The sequence below is a fragment of the Rhinopithecus roxellana genome, chromosome 19 (assembly GCF_007565055.1).
Source record: "Rhinopithecus roxellana isolate Shanxi Qingling chromosome 19, ASM756505v1, whole genome shotgun sequence".
Taxonomy (NCBI): domain Eukaryota; kingdom Metazoa; phylum Chordata; class Mammalia; order Primates; family Cercopithecidae; genus Rhinopithecus; species Rhinopithecus roxellana.
In genome coordinates this window covers 72643325-72658086 of record NC_044567.1, presented here as the reverse complement: position 1 = coordinate 72658086, position 14762 = coordinate 72643325, and the positions used below count along the sequence as shown (strand labels likewise).

Sequence of the window (14762 nt, the reverse complement as noted above, 5' to 3'; positions counted from 1 at the left end):
ATTCTGAGTAACTGGGATTACAGGCCCGCGCCACCACACTTGGCTTTCTTTCTTTCTTTTTTTTTTGAGATGGAGTTTCACTCTTGTTGCCCAGGCTGGAGTGCAATGACACGATCTCGGCTCGCCACAACCTCCGCCTCCTGGGATCAAGCGATTCTCCTGCCTCAGCCTCCCAGGTAGTTGGGATTACAGGCATGTGCCACCACGCCTGGCTAATTTTGTATTTTTAGTAGAGAAGGGGGTTTCTCCATTTTGGTCAGGCTGGTCTCGAAGTCCCGACCTCAGGAGAGCCGCCCACCTCGGTCTTCCAAAGTGCCAGTATTACGGGAGTGAGGCACCGCGCCCAGCCTTATTTTTGTATTGTTTTACTAGAGACGGGGTTTCACCATGTTGGCTAGGCTGGTCTGGAACTCCTGACCTCAGGTGATCCACCCGCCTCGGCCTCCCAAACTGCTGGGATTACAGGCTTGAGCCACGGCGCCCGGCCTGTCTCGTTATCTTTAAAATGTAGACGATAAAAGCATCTCCCCACAGGGCTGTAGGGAGGATTACAAGAGATAATGTATGAAAAGCTCTTGGCACAGTGCCTGGCAGAGGGTGGGGTAGGCTCCCAAAGAATAGTCCCGTGCATGCGTTGAATCAATGAGTGAGTGGAAGAAATGACTTGAGGTTGATTGTTTATTTACTGAGTGCCTACTATGGAATCAGGGAAGGTTTTCTGCAACCTTTACTTTGACGGGGAAGGGCTTGTAGGGGTGAAGGTGGTAGCCGTCGGTAGCGACGAGGGTATTCCGGGCGGTCAGGAGGTTCCTGCTAGACAACTGTGTGGGAGTGGGCGGCCAGCATCCCCCAAGTGCAAGGGGAAGGCAGCTCGGTTGGATGATGGAGGAAGCGCTGGAATCCACGCTGAGCTCCAGTCCTGGGTAGTTATTAGCCGCGTGACTTTAGCCAAATTACTGAACCTCTCTCAACTTCCCGAACTGTAGAATGAGTCTATTAAGAATACTCACACACCAAGGATCTTGTGAGATCACGCGACCGCAAGTATGCGAAGACTCGCTTCATCCAGAAAGCACAAAACTCTCAAGCCAGCCGGCACCGGGCGCCTGGGATGCGCTCTCTGCACAAACGGTCCTGGGCTCCCTCTTCAGGCATGCGCGGTGGACCTGCGGCGCGGCCCGTCAGGCAGTGCGGTAGGCGCCCCAGGGGCTGGCAGGACCCTGACCCCAAGATGGCGGCGCCCAGCCGAAGTGGCTGCGGTAGCCCCTGGCGAAGGCGATGGCGGAGGCGGAGGCGGCGGTTTTGGCTCCTGGCTGGACGGACGGTTGGAGGCACTGGGAGTGGACCGAGCCGTTTACGGAGCCTACATCTTGGGTGTCCTGCGGGAGGAGGAGGAAGAAGAGAAGCTGGACGCTCTTCAGGGGATCCTCTCTGCTTTCCTGGTGAGTAGCCTGGACACATTCCTTCAGCCTCTGGCCAGCATCTGAGGACCTGTCAGTACTTTGCACCCACCGTCCCCTACCGGGTATCCCAGAGGCTCAGTGGTCTCACCTGGGAGAGGTATACTCCTCTGCTGTCTGAGCGGCGGGGTAAGGAGGTTGCTCCCCAACCAGGTGTGGGAAGCCTGAAAGCTGCAGGTACACAGAGAGGAAAGGCTTTCTCGTATTCTTGGGGACAAGGCCCTCTCGGATGCTTGTGAGTGAGCCCAGGAGAGTTCTTCCGAAGGCATTGAGATGTCATAATGGGAATGTTATCATAAATATCTGACGACCAATTCCATTTCCATCCGTTTACAGTGTTCACTGGGGGTATTAAAATGCTCTTGGCAGGTCTGTGCCTATTACAAGGCAGTTCCCAGGGCCGTCCCATGACAAAAGCCTACAGGAAGTGCCCTTTTGATTCTTATTTGGATGTAGGAGTCCGTAAAAGGTAAGCTGGTGGTAGAAGTCTTTTCATGCCCACGCAGAACTGAAGCAAACGTCGTGCTTGATCCATTACAGTATTTACAGTAATCATTGGTGGTGGGAAGGAGGGTATGAGAGAGATCAGAGCTTTAACGAAGAGGGATAAACTCAGTCGTTAGCCTATTAGAAGCAAGGTATTCAGAAATGTGTACTTTAAGCTATGTTTACATAGTAAGTCACCTAGATGTCCACTTTTTCAACCTATCGTTTCTGCTGCCTTCATCTTCACTTCTCACACCTCCAACATACACACTTACTAGACTGGTTATTACAGATTAAATTGGTTGCAGGTGCCCCCTGTGGCTGTCTAACAAATAGTTTCCTTTTAAATACAAACTTAAAAATAAAATTTACTTGAATCATCCATCACTAAATGCTGTAGAAGCTAGAGTTGTCTCTGCATTCATGGATTAGAGGAGATCCTGGATACCTGACTGCTACTGTGAGAGCCACCTATCTGTCCATCAAAGGCTTTATCCTCTGGCATTTATTACAATGTAACAGATTAGGAAAATGGGTTCTTTGTTATTCTCAAAATGAATTTTGAGAGGCCAGTAATAAAGAGAATCAAAATGTACTATGAGATGGGCACAGTGGCTCATGCTTGTAATCTCACCACTTTGGGAGGCTGAGGCGGGTGGATTGCTTGAGGCCAAGATTTCCAGACCAGACTGGGCAACATAGCAAGACCCTGTCTCTACAAAAGAATTTTAAAAATTAGCCAGGTATGGTGGTGCATATCTGTAGTCCCAGCTACTCAGGAGTCTGAAGTGGGGGGATTGCTTGAGCCTAGGAGGTTGTGGCTGCAGTGAGCTGTGATTGTGCCACTGCACTCCAGCTTGGGTGATAGAGTGAGACCTTGTCAATTTTTTTTTCTCAAAGAAAAAAATTACTATAAATATATATAGATATAAATATACATATACATACCTCATTTTTTTTAAAGGGTAGAAGGCAGAAAACATTTTCAAATCCAAAAGTGTTTCGTGAAAGCGGAAACAAGTGCTAGGAAAAAATCACTCACATTTGGTGGAAGCAGTTCATAGATTGGGTACATGGTTGAAACATAACACTAGTGCAGCTGTCCCAGATTCTTCTGGCAGTAACCCATTTGAGTTCCAGAGCCTCTTCTGGCAAGATTGGCTTATAAATGGGAAAACTTTAACACAGCTTGTGAGGCAGCTCAGAAGTTCACTGGAAATACAAGACAGTGGAATGAATTCTTTTTTTGGACCACAACATTACAGATTATAGGGGGAAAGAGTAGGAGGCAAGCAATTTAAGTTAGTTTTTATTTACGGCTGGGAAGTTTCTAAACACTCCATGAAGCTGTTGAAATAACTTTGATACTTCTTGGTAGCAGCTTCTTGATCAGTCCATCATTATTTGGAGCTGTTTCTGTTGATAAAGGTAAACATTAGTTTTCCTTTTTTTCTTTTTTAAGAGACAGAATCTCGCTCTGTTATAGTAATGTGATTATAACTCACTGTACCCTTGAATGACTGGACTCAAGCAATCCCTGCCCCCCCATCAGCCTCCCAAGTTGCTAGGACTACAGGCACCTGCCATCACATATCATGCCTGGCTCGCTTTTTTTTAATGTTTTATGTTTTATTTTTTGAGACAGAGTCTCAGTCTGTCACCCAGGCTGGAGTGCAGTGGCAAGATCTTGGCTCACTGTAACTTCTCCTCCTGGGTTCAAGTGATTCTCAGCCTCCCGAGTAGCTGGGATTACAGGCATACGCCACCATGCCTGGCTAATTTTTGTATTTTTAGTAGAAATGAGGTTTCACCATGTTGACCAGGCCGGTCTCAAACTCCTGACCTCAAGTGATCCACCCACCTCAGTCTTCCAAAGTTCTGGGACTATAGGCGTGAGCCACCATGCCCAGCCATGCCTGGCTAATTAAAAAAAAATTTTTTTTTGTAGAGACAGGGTTTTGTCATGTTACCCAGGGTGGTCTTATGCTCCTGGACTCAAGAGATCCTCCTGCCTTGGCCTCCCAAAGTGCTGGGATTACAGATGTGAGCCTCTGTGCTTGACTTGGGCTAGGATTTAATATGAGGAATGAAGAAGTTTGTTAGCAATAATCTGAGGTAAAATTCAAGAACAGTGGCATATAGTTAGGAGCAAATAAACAGTAAACAAAAGCTTTCTATCATCTTTCTCTTCAACAGTACTTGTATTGGTTGATTGATTGATTTATCAAATTTTTATTGATGGATTACTGTATGCCAGGCACTGCCCTAAGTGCTTGGGGCACTTCAAGGAATAAAACAGATAGAAATTCCTGCCCTCATGTGGTTACATTCTAGCATGGAAAAGCATTACTAGTAAATTATATAGTATGTTACAAAGTGATAAGTGCTAGGGAAAAAGGAGTATTGTAAGTAGGATAAACTTTCCTCTTAGTGCCTTGAACATAGCAGACACCTTCTGTATAAATAAATGAAGGAATGGATGATTGAACTACTTTGATTTGGATGAGGAGACTGAGGAAATAAACCACTTTGTCCTCTAAGAGTTCCTGTTCTCTTTTGCCTCTCTGCTGCTCCTTTTCCTGCCATTCTTTTTCTTTTGGTGGGGGATTTTAAAAGAGCTGTACCACTTTCTCATCCTTTTTTCTTTTTCTCTTCCTTTGCTTTTCTTGCTGGTGGGGTTTGGGGGAAACCCATGAACTACTGAAACTCTGGACCAAGTAAGTTCTGTGTGTCTAGCATATATGCTAAAAGGATGCAGGGTAGAGGAAGAAATCCTTTGTTGGGTACAAAATAAGGATATACATAATAAGTCTGTGTTCTGACTCTACTTTTCTTTGGGAGATGGTATATATAATGGTTAAGAACATGGGCTTGGCCAGGTGCGGTGGCTCACACCTGTAATCCCAGCACTTTGGGAGGCCAAGGCGGGCGGATCACGAGGTCAGGAGATCAAGACCATCCTGGCTAACATGGTGAAACCCTGTCTGTACTGAAAATACAAAAAATTAGCTGGGCATGGTGGTGGGCACCTGTAGTCCCAACTGTTCAGAAGGCTGAGGCAGGATAATGGCGTGAACCTGGGAGGCAGAGCTTGCATAGAACCGAGATCGCGCCACTGCGCTCCAGCCTGGGCAACAGAGTGAGACTCCATCTCAAAAAAAAAAAAAAAAAAAAAGAACATGGGCTCTAAGCCAAACTGCTGGGGTTCAAATTGTGTTTAATCCATTATTACTTGTAAGACCTTGGGCAAGGTAATTAACCCCTGTGCTTTGGTTTCCTCTTCTGTAAATTGAGAGTAAAACTTAATGGCATTATTTTAAGAATTTAGAGTTCTCTTGTAAAGCTTTTAGAACAGTGCCTGGCACATGGTAGGTGCTTAATAAATGTGAACGCTGACAGCTTGCCCTGAGAGGTAAAACGTGAAGGTGGGGAATGCAGCCATAATGAAGACGGAGGGAAGTGCTCGTGTTTATTAGATGCCTGTTCTTTGACAAGTAGGGTAGGCATATATATACATTTTCATTTATCTTCAGTAAAATCCTGGGAGAATGTGAAGATCACAAAGTTAAGAAACTTCCTCACAGATCCAGGATCTGAACTTAAGTATCTCTAACTCTAAAGACAAGATTTTTGTTATACCATGCTGAGGAGGGAGATTGGTTGGTATGCAGAATATGTATGCTTCTCTAAAATGGACAGCGGGAAGGCTGGACAAGAGACCATTTCCTCATGTATCTCCTCTTTATTATATGTCAGCAAGCTAATGGATATGATCTAGCATGAACGTTGATAACCTTAGGGAATGTTCTGAATTGTATACATCAGCCAAGGAATATTTCACAGAGGAGTTTTGACTTAGGGAACAGGTTTTTGCTCCAAAAGAATTGGAGGTGGATGGGAAAAGGGAAGATTGTTGATCAAAGGGTACAAAATTGCAGTTAGACAGAAGGAATATACTTTAGTGATCTGTTGCATAGAATGGTGAGTATAATAAGTAATAATCGGCTGGATATGGTGGCTCAGGCCTGTAATCCCAACACTTTGGGGGGCCAAGATGGGAGGATTGCTTGAGGTCAGGAGTTGGAGACCAGCCTGGGTAAGATAGTGAGACCCCATGTCTTAAAAAAAACAACAAACAGACACTCAATTAGCCAGGTGTGGTAGCACATGCTTGCAATCCTAGCTACTTGAGAGTCTGAGGCAGGAGGATTGCTTGAGCCCACGAGTTTGAGGTTACAGTGAGCTGTGATTGCACCACTGCACTCCAACCTGGGTAACAGAGTGAGACCCTGTCTCTGAAAAGTAATAAAATAAATAAAAAATAATGCATTGTATACTTCAAAATTACTAAAAGAGTACATTTTAAATGTTTTTTTTCTTTTTTTTTGAGACTGAGTTTCACTCTGTCTCCCAGGCTGGAGTGCAGTAGCACGATCTCAGCTCACTACAACCTCTGCCTCCTGGGTTCAAGTTATTCTTGTGCCTCAGCCTCCCGAGTATTGTGACAACAGGCGTGTGCCACCACACCCGGCTAATTTTTGTATTTTTAGTAGAAACGGGGTTTCACCATGTTGGCCAGGCTGGTCTCAAACTCCCAGCTTCAAGTGATCCACCCTCCTTAGCCTCCCAAAGTGCTGGAATTACAGGTGTGAGCCACTGCACCCAGCCTTAAATGTTTTCATCACCAAAAAAATGAGAAATATGTGAGGTAATAGATCTGTTAGTTAGCTTGGTTTAATTATTCTACAATGTGAACATATATTGAGACATCACAGGGTACCCTACCTATATATGTAATATATACAGTTATTATTTGTCAATTAAAAATAAAATAAATAAAATATTTTAACAGAGAATAAGGAAGGCTGCCCTGAGTTGGTATGAATCTTCCCTTGGAGCTTATCAGGATGGAGTGGCTGTTCTTCATGTAGGAGGTGTGGGTTCTGGGACACACAAGCAGGATTAATTCTGTGTCCAGAGCCTCAGAAAAGAAATATACTCTATTGTGGCTCCCAGACTCTTCCATAATTTCACAGCAAGGAGAGCTGTGCTTTCTTCGTAGGCTTTTTTGAGGTTGTTACTGTTTTTGAGGGCTCCCTCAGGAGATTAATTGGTCTGCTTTTCCAACTAGGAAGAAGATTCCCTCCTTAATATCTGCAAGGAGATTGTGGAACGATGGTCAGAAACTCAGAATGTTGTCACCAAAGTGAAAAAAGAAGGTAGAGTCAGAGTTTCTATGTTTAACCTCCAGAGCATTTTCCGGCAGCCTTGACTGTATAGCTGTTAGGGAGAGATATTTTCATTTTCCCCTTGGATGCTCATTTTCCCAAAGATAGTGTACACTGGCAAACACCCAGCAGCCTGTGTTAACTCTTTACTGAACACTGGTTTCTTTTTCTTTTTTTGTATTTTTCCATTTCAACTGACCACAGTTATCTTCATTGTATTTTTTCACTTTTTCTTTTTCATCTTCTTTCCACTGCTTCTTGTAGATTTGCATTGCAGGTATAGAGTCAACTATATTTTTACCACTTCCTACTTTTTTCATGTTGTCTCTTTTTTTGAGACAGAGTCTTGCTGTGTCACCCAGGCTGGAGTGCAGTGGTGTAATCTCGGTTCACTGTAACTGCTGCCTCCCAGGTTCAAGCAATTCTCATGCCTCAGCCTCGTGAGTACCTGAGACTACAGGCTCATGCCACCATGCCTGGCTAAATTTTGTGTTTTTAGTAGAGATGGGGTTTCACCATGATGACCAGGCTGGTCTTGAACTCCTGACCTCATGTGATCCGCCCACCTCAGCCTCCCAAAGTGCTGAGATTACAGGCGTGAGCTACTGCGCCCTGCCTCATGTTGTCATTTCATAACACAAATTATGGTTGGTATTTGGCTTTATTCAGCTAAACACTTTATCCTTTAAAATGGAAAAGAAATGGGCGAATATACTCACCACTAGGATGGTAGGTTAGCTACAGAAAACTCAAAACATAAAAGCCAAATTTGGAAAGATTCTGAACTCTGTACACTGTTGGTTCTCAGTTTGGGCTGTATATTAGAATCACTTAATGTACCTGGGTTGGGGCCCAGACATTTGTATTTTTTAAAAGCTCCTATAGGTGATTCTAATGTGCAGCCAAGTGTGAGAACTACTATTTTACACCATTGCTTCCTTTTCTTGAGAATAGAGAACGTACTAGTTGATTTTATTTTATGGTATGGCAAAATATTCTTAATCTAAGAGTTCTACCTGGCATAATCAGAAACATAAATGAGACCAGCTTAAGTTGATTTTAGATTCCTGCTTAGGTTTTTGAGATGCCAGGGGGAGGAAGTTGAGTGTTTAGAGGCTTAGTTTTCTGTGGTTCTAATGCAGTGCTTTTCAACCTTTTTTTTTTTTTTTTTTTTTTTTAAGGCAGCGGAACTTCAGTATATAAAACAAGATGGATACAAAGCTTGGCCTGCATGGCCTTTCCTTTCCTTTCTCAATGGCCCTGAGCCATGTCCTTTGAACTGCCGGGCTCTAAGGAGGCAGCAGATACCAATGTCTTTAGTAAAAGTGCTGTCTGTGTGGACTAGTGGTTCAGTGAGCTTGTTCTCTCTCATACATCCTTGTTCTTCCTTCCTTCCACCACCTCCTAGATGAAGTACAGGCCATTGCCACCCTAATTGAGAAGCAGGCACAAATTGTGGTAAAGCCAAGGATGGTGTCAGAAGAGGAGAAGCAGAGAAAAGCTGCCCTCCTGGCCCAGTATGCTGATGTGACAGATGAAGAGGAATATCCTTTATGGAGTCTCAGTACCATTCCCTAAAGCTCAAGCCAGACATATTTGTGGGTTTACAGTGACCTTTGGCAACTTGCTAATCCTCCTGTGTAGCTTAATTTTCCCCTCTAAAATGGCAGTAATCTATGGCCCTTTGTGGATGTGTGGAGTGATACTGGATTAATTGATACTGGACTTACATTTTTCAACACATAATCAGTATATTCCTGAAAACTATGGTGTAAAACAAATAATGTCTTAATAGTTCATTTATATTGTGCTTTCAGAAAATACAATATAGCTGTAATTCTTTATATTCGTGTAATACTTTTCTATACAGTGTAGTATAATCCATCTTTATGTTCTTTCCCAGTCGTTAAGGGAACTGAGACACCAACAGATGAATGGGTGATCAGAGGCATTCAGAAGACTGGTGGCAAAACCAGGACTAGAACCTGGGTATTTTTGAGTGAAAGATTCTCTAAATTTAGAGCAGTTTGAATCTTTTCTTTCTTATGTGACCAGGTAGTTAAAAGTAAGGCTGAACCCCCAAAGCAATACCAGAATAAATCTGGAATTTGGGAACTGTGCAAAAAGAAAGTGTTGCCAGTAGGGGCAGGTTTAGTTCCCTGTGAATTTCATACTTATTTAGGAAATGCTTTGCTTACTGAGCCTACTTGAAGTATGTGGCATATTATGCAGCAGACATCATACCAGAAGTGTCAGCTGTGTAATCACTAGTTTAGGAAAGAATTCTTGGGCTCTTTGGAGCCAGTTTCTCTCTTTTTATTTATTTTTATCTTTTTTGAGATGGAGTCTCACTCTGTCACCTAGGCTGGAGTGCAGTGGCACAATCTTGGCTCATTGCAACCTCTACCTCCCGAGTTCAAGCCATTCTCCTGCCTCAGCCTCCAGAGTAGCTGGGACTATAGGCGCGTGCCACCACACACAGCTAATTTTTTGTATTTTTAGTAGAGACAGGGTTTCACCATGTTAGCCAAGCTGGTCTCAATCTCCTGACCTCATGATCTGCCTGCCTCGCCCTCCCAAAGTGCTGGGATTACAAGCGTGAGCCACCATGCCCAGCCTCTCTTCTGCTTTTTTCTTACGAATTTTCTTGCCAGCGTTGGAGGATCTATGATTCTAGTGACATAATTTCTCATCTTGGGCTAGAAAAGAAATTTTAAAGCAGTGGTTCTCCTGGAGGACTTGCTAAAACACAGATTGCTGGGTTTCACCCACAATTTAGTAGGTTTGGCATAGGTCCCAAGAATGTGTATTTCTAATACATTCCTGGGGGTTTTGTGAACCACACTTTGAGAACCACTGTTTAGAGGTCATCTGGCTTCCAGGTAATGTGGCAGTTCACCCAGACCACTTAAGTTTCTTTTCAACGTCCAAGAAAAGAACCTTATGGAAGATACATCAATCTTTCCTAAGTTGAGGTTTCCAAAGATGAATCTCCTGGGTTTATTGCCATATCCCTGAGAATGTGCTCCCTCCATTCAGTGTGCTTTTCCTACTTACCAGTCTATTGAATGTTTTCTAATGTTAGGTTGGGATGTGCCAACTGTTGTTTTCCATCTGACTTTCCTTAACATCACTTACTGAAGCAGATGAGAAGGATGATTCAGGTGCTACCACAATGAACATTGGTTCTGACAAACGTATCCTTCTGGGTCCCTCCCCATGTATTTCTCCATAGAGTCCTCTTGAGATCAGTTTTTATTTTGCAGTCATTGCTGGCAGCTCCCCTTTACCTTCAGGAACACATGTCATGCTAACATTGGAAGCCCCATTCCTAGGACAGCCCTAGATAGTCAGTTTAGCAAGAACTTTCCCCAGAGAAAACACGTTAACAAGTACTGTAAAGGGATTAGTTTGGAGGAAGGATTTCTAAGGGAAAATAAAAATCTGTACTTCCTATATATAGCTCTGAGTTGCCCAGCATTATGGAGAAAATTAAAATAATATTGAGGTCAGGCATGATGGCTTACATCTGTAGTCCTGGCACTTTAGGAAGCCGAGACGGGTAGATTGTTTGAGCCCAGGAGTTCGAGACCAGCCTGGGCAACATGGCGAAACCCTGTCTCTACTTACAAAAAAAAATACAAAACATTAGCCAGGTGTGGTGGCACATGCCTGAGGCCGAGTTGGGAGAATCACCTGAGCCCAGGAAGTCAAGGCTGCAGTGAGCCAAGATCTTGCACTCTGGCCTGGGATATGGGAGTGAGACTGTGTCTCAAAAAATAATAAAATAATGTTGAAATTTTCTCTGTTTCCTCAAAAACCTTATGATTTGTCAGATAATACAAGCACCAAACACTTTTTTTTTCTTTTTTTTTGAGACGGAGTCTCGTTCTGTTGCCCAGGCTGGAGTGCAGTGGTGCTATCTCAGCTCACTGCAGCCTCCGCTTCCTGGGTTAAAGTGATTCTCCTGCCTCAGCCTCCTGAGTAGCTGGGACTACAGGTGTGCACCACCATGACTGGCTAATTTTTGTATTTTTAGTAGAGACGAGGTTTCGCCATGTTACCCAGGATATTCTTCATCTCCTTGACCTTGTGATCTGCCCGCCTCGGCCTCCCAAAGTACCGGGATTACAGGCGTGAGCCACCGCACCCGGCCCACAAACACCAAACACTTTAAGCTAAAAATATGGACATATTGAAACGTTTGTGCTGATGGCTGAGCACAAGGGCTCACACTTATAATCCCAGCACTTTGGGAGGCCGAGGTGGGAGGATCACTTGAGGCCAGGAGTTCAAGACCAGCCTGGCAGCATAGTGAGACCTTGTCTCTACAAGAAAAAAATATATATATTAAAAATTAGCCAGGCTTTGTGGTACACATCTGTACTCTTAGCTACTCGGGAGAAAACCTTATCTGGTATTAACAGGTTTTGTTTTTAAAGTTTTAAGAAATAAAGGGTAAAGTTTTTGGCATTTCCCCTATTATTTACATGGTCAAAAGGAAAATCCCAATCACTTCAAGTTACAAAATGTGCCATGTTTTGGTGGTGTGGGCAATCAGATTATTATAGTTGATGACTGTTGTTAAACTCATTTTCTTTCTTTCTTTTTTTTTTTTTTGAGACGGAGTCTCACTCTGTCACCAGGTTGGAGTGCAGTGGCGTGATCTCGGCTCACTGCAACCTCCGCCTCTCAGGTTCAAGCGATTCTGCTTTAGCCTCCCGAGTAGCTGGGACTACAGATGTATGCCACCATGCCTGGCTAATTTTTTGTGTTTTTAGTAGAGACCTGTTAGCCAGGATGGTCTCGATCTCCTGACCTCATGATCTACCTGCCTCAGCCTCCCAAAGTGCTGGGATTACAGGTGTGAGCCACTGTGCCTAGCCTAAACTCATTTTCTATATCTCATAAATTCAGTCTTTATGGTTATTAGAATGTGGTTTTCACTTCAGCTTTAGTAGTCTAGGAACAAAAGCAAATTGATAAAGTTTAATAAGGTTAAACATCTTATTTAACTCTTTTCAGGCATTTTAACAGTGCCAAGTACATAAACATTTAGCCAGTTACATTACTACTCTGTTCACCAAAACTAGCCTTGATTCTCTAATATTCTGCCATTGAATGATAAAAGTACTTATTCTAGAATGAAATTTCATTTTGATGAAATATTTTGTTTTCTTAATTTTTTGTTTCTTTGATAAAATATTTTAAAATTCAGATTTAGATAAATGTGAGTAAGAGTTTTATTCCAAAGGACATTTCAAAACTTTTGTAATATAACTTTAGGATTTATCTGTTAGACCAAGGATAAACATAAGGGTTTTTTTTAAAAGACTAGGAATAGGTAAAGACCATTCAGGACTCAGCAGGTGGAGAGAGGATAAGTATAATGAAGAAAGACAGCAGATGTGATCTGTATGATCTGTACCCTAATCCCTTAACTCACCTGTAGTTCTATTCCGAAACACCAATGTGGAAGATGTCCTTAATGCCCGAAAACTGGAGCGAGACTCACTTCGGGATGAGTCCCAAAGGAAGAAGGAACAGGACAAGCTGCAGAGGGAGAGAGACAAACTAGCCAAGCAGGAGCGCAAGGAAAAGGAAAAGAAAAGGACACAGAGAGGGGAGCGAAAGCGATAACCTTGGCCTACTCTATTCTTCCCCTCCATGAACTTATTATCAAAGGGAGAACTGGTTGTGTATTTAAGAGAAATGAGAGTGTATTGCAAAGTAGTTTTCCAAGGCATTTCCCCTATTGTTTACATGGTCAAAAGGAAAATCACAATCACTTCTAATTACAAAATGTGCTATGTTTTGGTGGGGTGGGCAATCAGATTATTATAGTTGATGACTGTACCAAAGATCTGGAATGGGGGCCACCTTTATATTTTAATACTGAAGTCCTGTGCTCCTTTTGGCCACTTTAAAAAGTCTTCCCTCACCTTGGATAAATAGCAGGAGGATTCATAAAGCTAACACTTTTCATCCTGAAGGAGCAGAAACATAATCAATCCCTCCCTGAGATAAAATGTGGGCATGCACATTGCTTTGGAGGCAGTATTCAGCTGTTAAGTGTAGTATTGTTTTATGGCTGAAATAGAAAGCTAATGAAGAGCCCTACCTGGATCCAGATTTTATGTTAACATGGCAGCAAAACTAGGAAAATGGGAAGAAATTATTTGGCGGGTGTTCTAGATCTGATTTTTTTTTTCAGCCTATGGGAGGAAAAGAGGTATCTTTTAAAATAGAGATAGTTACATGTTTTCCCTCATCTAGGCTGTGTCACTATTGGGTGCAAGGATATCATTGTTGGCTAGATTCATTTTGTATAATCATGTATCCTCTTGAGTGCTGGTAGATATTTTAATCCTGATTTTTCCCTAAAACATGAGTATTAAGAAATTATAATTCCTGGTTTAGAGAAACTGGAGAAATCACCCCTTTAAGGAAGAAACACTGGAAATCTCTGCTAACACCAAGATATTTAAGAGTGTACATAGTAGGTGCTCAACAAATTTATTGAATGAATGAGTGAATGGAAAAACTGGGAGAATCAAAAGTGAGCAGAAACTCTCCATTTCTACTTCTGTCACAAACCACATTAAATTGTAAACAAGGCCCTTCTCTACTTGACTTCAGGCAGCAGATTGTCTAGAAGCTAAAGACGGCAATTTCTCTGACAAGACAAAGTAGATAGTTTATACCAGGGGTTGGCAAACTACTGCCCACGGGCCAAATTTGGCCCAGTCTGTTTTTGTATGGTGCAAACTAAAAATGATTTTTACATTTTTTTTTTTTTTTTTTTTGAGACAGAGTTTTGCTCTGTCATCCAGGCTGGAGTGCAGTGGCGCAATCTCAGCTCACTGCAAGCTCCACCTCCCTGGTTCACGCCATTCTCCTGCCTCAGCCTCCCAAATAGCTGGGACTACAGGCGCCCGCCACCACACCCGGCTAATGTTTTTGTATTTGTAGTAGAGACGGGGTTTCACTGTGTTAGCCAGGATGGTCTTGATCTCCTGACCTCGTGATCCACCCGCCTTGGCCTCCCAAAGTGCTGGGATTACAGGCGTGAGCCACCGCGCCTGGCTGATTTTTACATTTTTAAAGAGTTATAAAAGAAAAAATATGTGGTCTGTAAAACCTAAAATATTTACTACCTGGCCTGTTGGAGGAAAAGTTTGCCAATCTCTGTTTTATACCATTAACTATGAGATTAACAAAAACTTTTACCTTTGTGCAGAAGGTTAAAAAAAAAAGCATGGTTAAGGAAAAGGAGATGTTACCTCTTTATACACTCCTATAACCGTGGCATTGCAAAAAATAAAAATAACCACCTTTAAAAAAATAAATCTTATTTAAATTGCTGTCTTCTGACTTATTTTGATTCCTTCTACTTACCCATGGAAATGAAATATGTGTGAATAGTTCCTTACGAATGCGATGATTTTATTTTATGCTTTGTTTTGATTAGCCCTATAACTTATATTCCACTAATGGAATCTCTTCCTGGAATCCATAAATTCTCTTTCTCAGTTTTCCTTTTTGTGAAGTAGGAATTAGATCAGAAAGATTAGCATGTTTTTTGGAA

At 42.7% G+C, this 14762-nt stretch overlaps 1 protein-coding gene across 2 annotated transcripts; it reads left to right on the top strand.

Moving 5' to 3' along the window:
- The first annotated feature begins 596 nt into the window (after positions 1-596).
- On the top strand, positions 597-13966 carry CCDC43 (coiled-coil domain containing 43). Of its 2 annotated transcripts, XM_010353985.2 has the most exons (5): positions 597-1442; positions 7078-7165; positions 8583-8718; positions 10313-10371; positions 12627-13966. In XM_010353985.2, the coding sequence occupies exons 1-5, from the start codon at positions 1047-1049 to the stop codon at positions 12812-12814; spliced, it is 867 nt and encodes a 288-aa protein (XP_010352287.2). In that variant the 5' UTR covers positions 597-1046; the 3' UTR covers positions 12815-13966. The 2 variants fall into 2 exon arrangements, with proteins under 2 accessions (XP_010352287.2, XP_030779745.1); XM_030923885.1 differs by lacking the exon at positions 10313-10371.
- Positions 13967-14762: the final 796 nt, after the last annotated feature.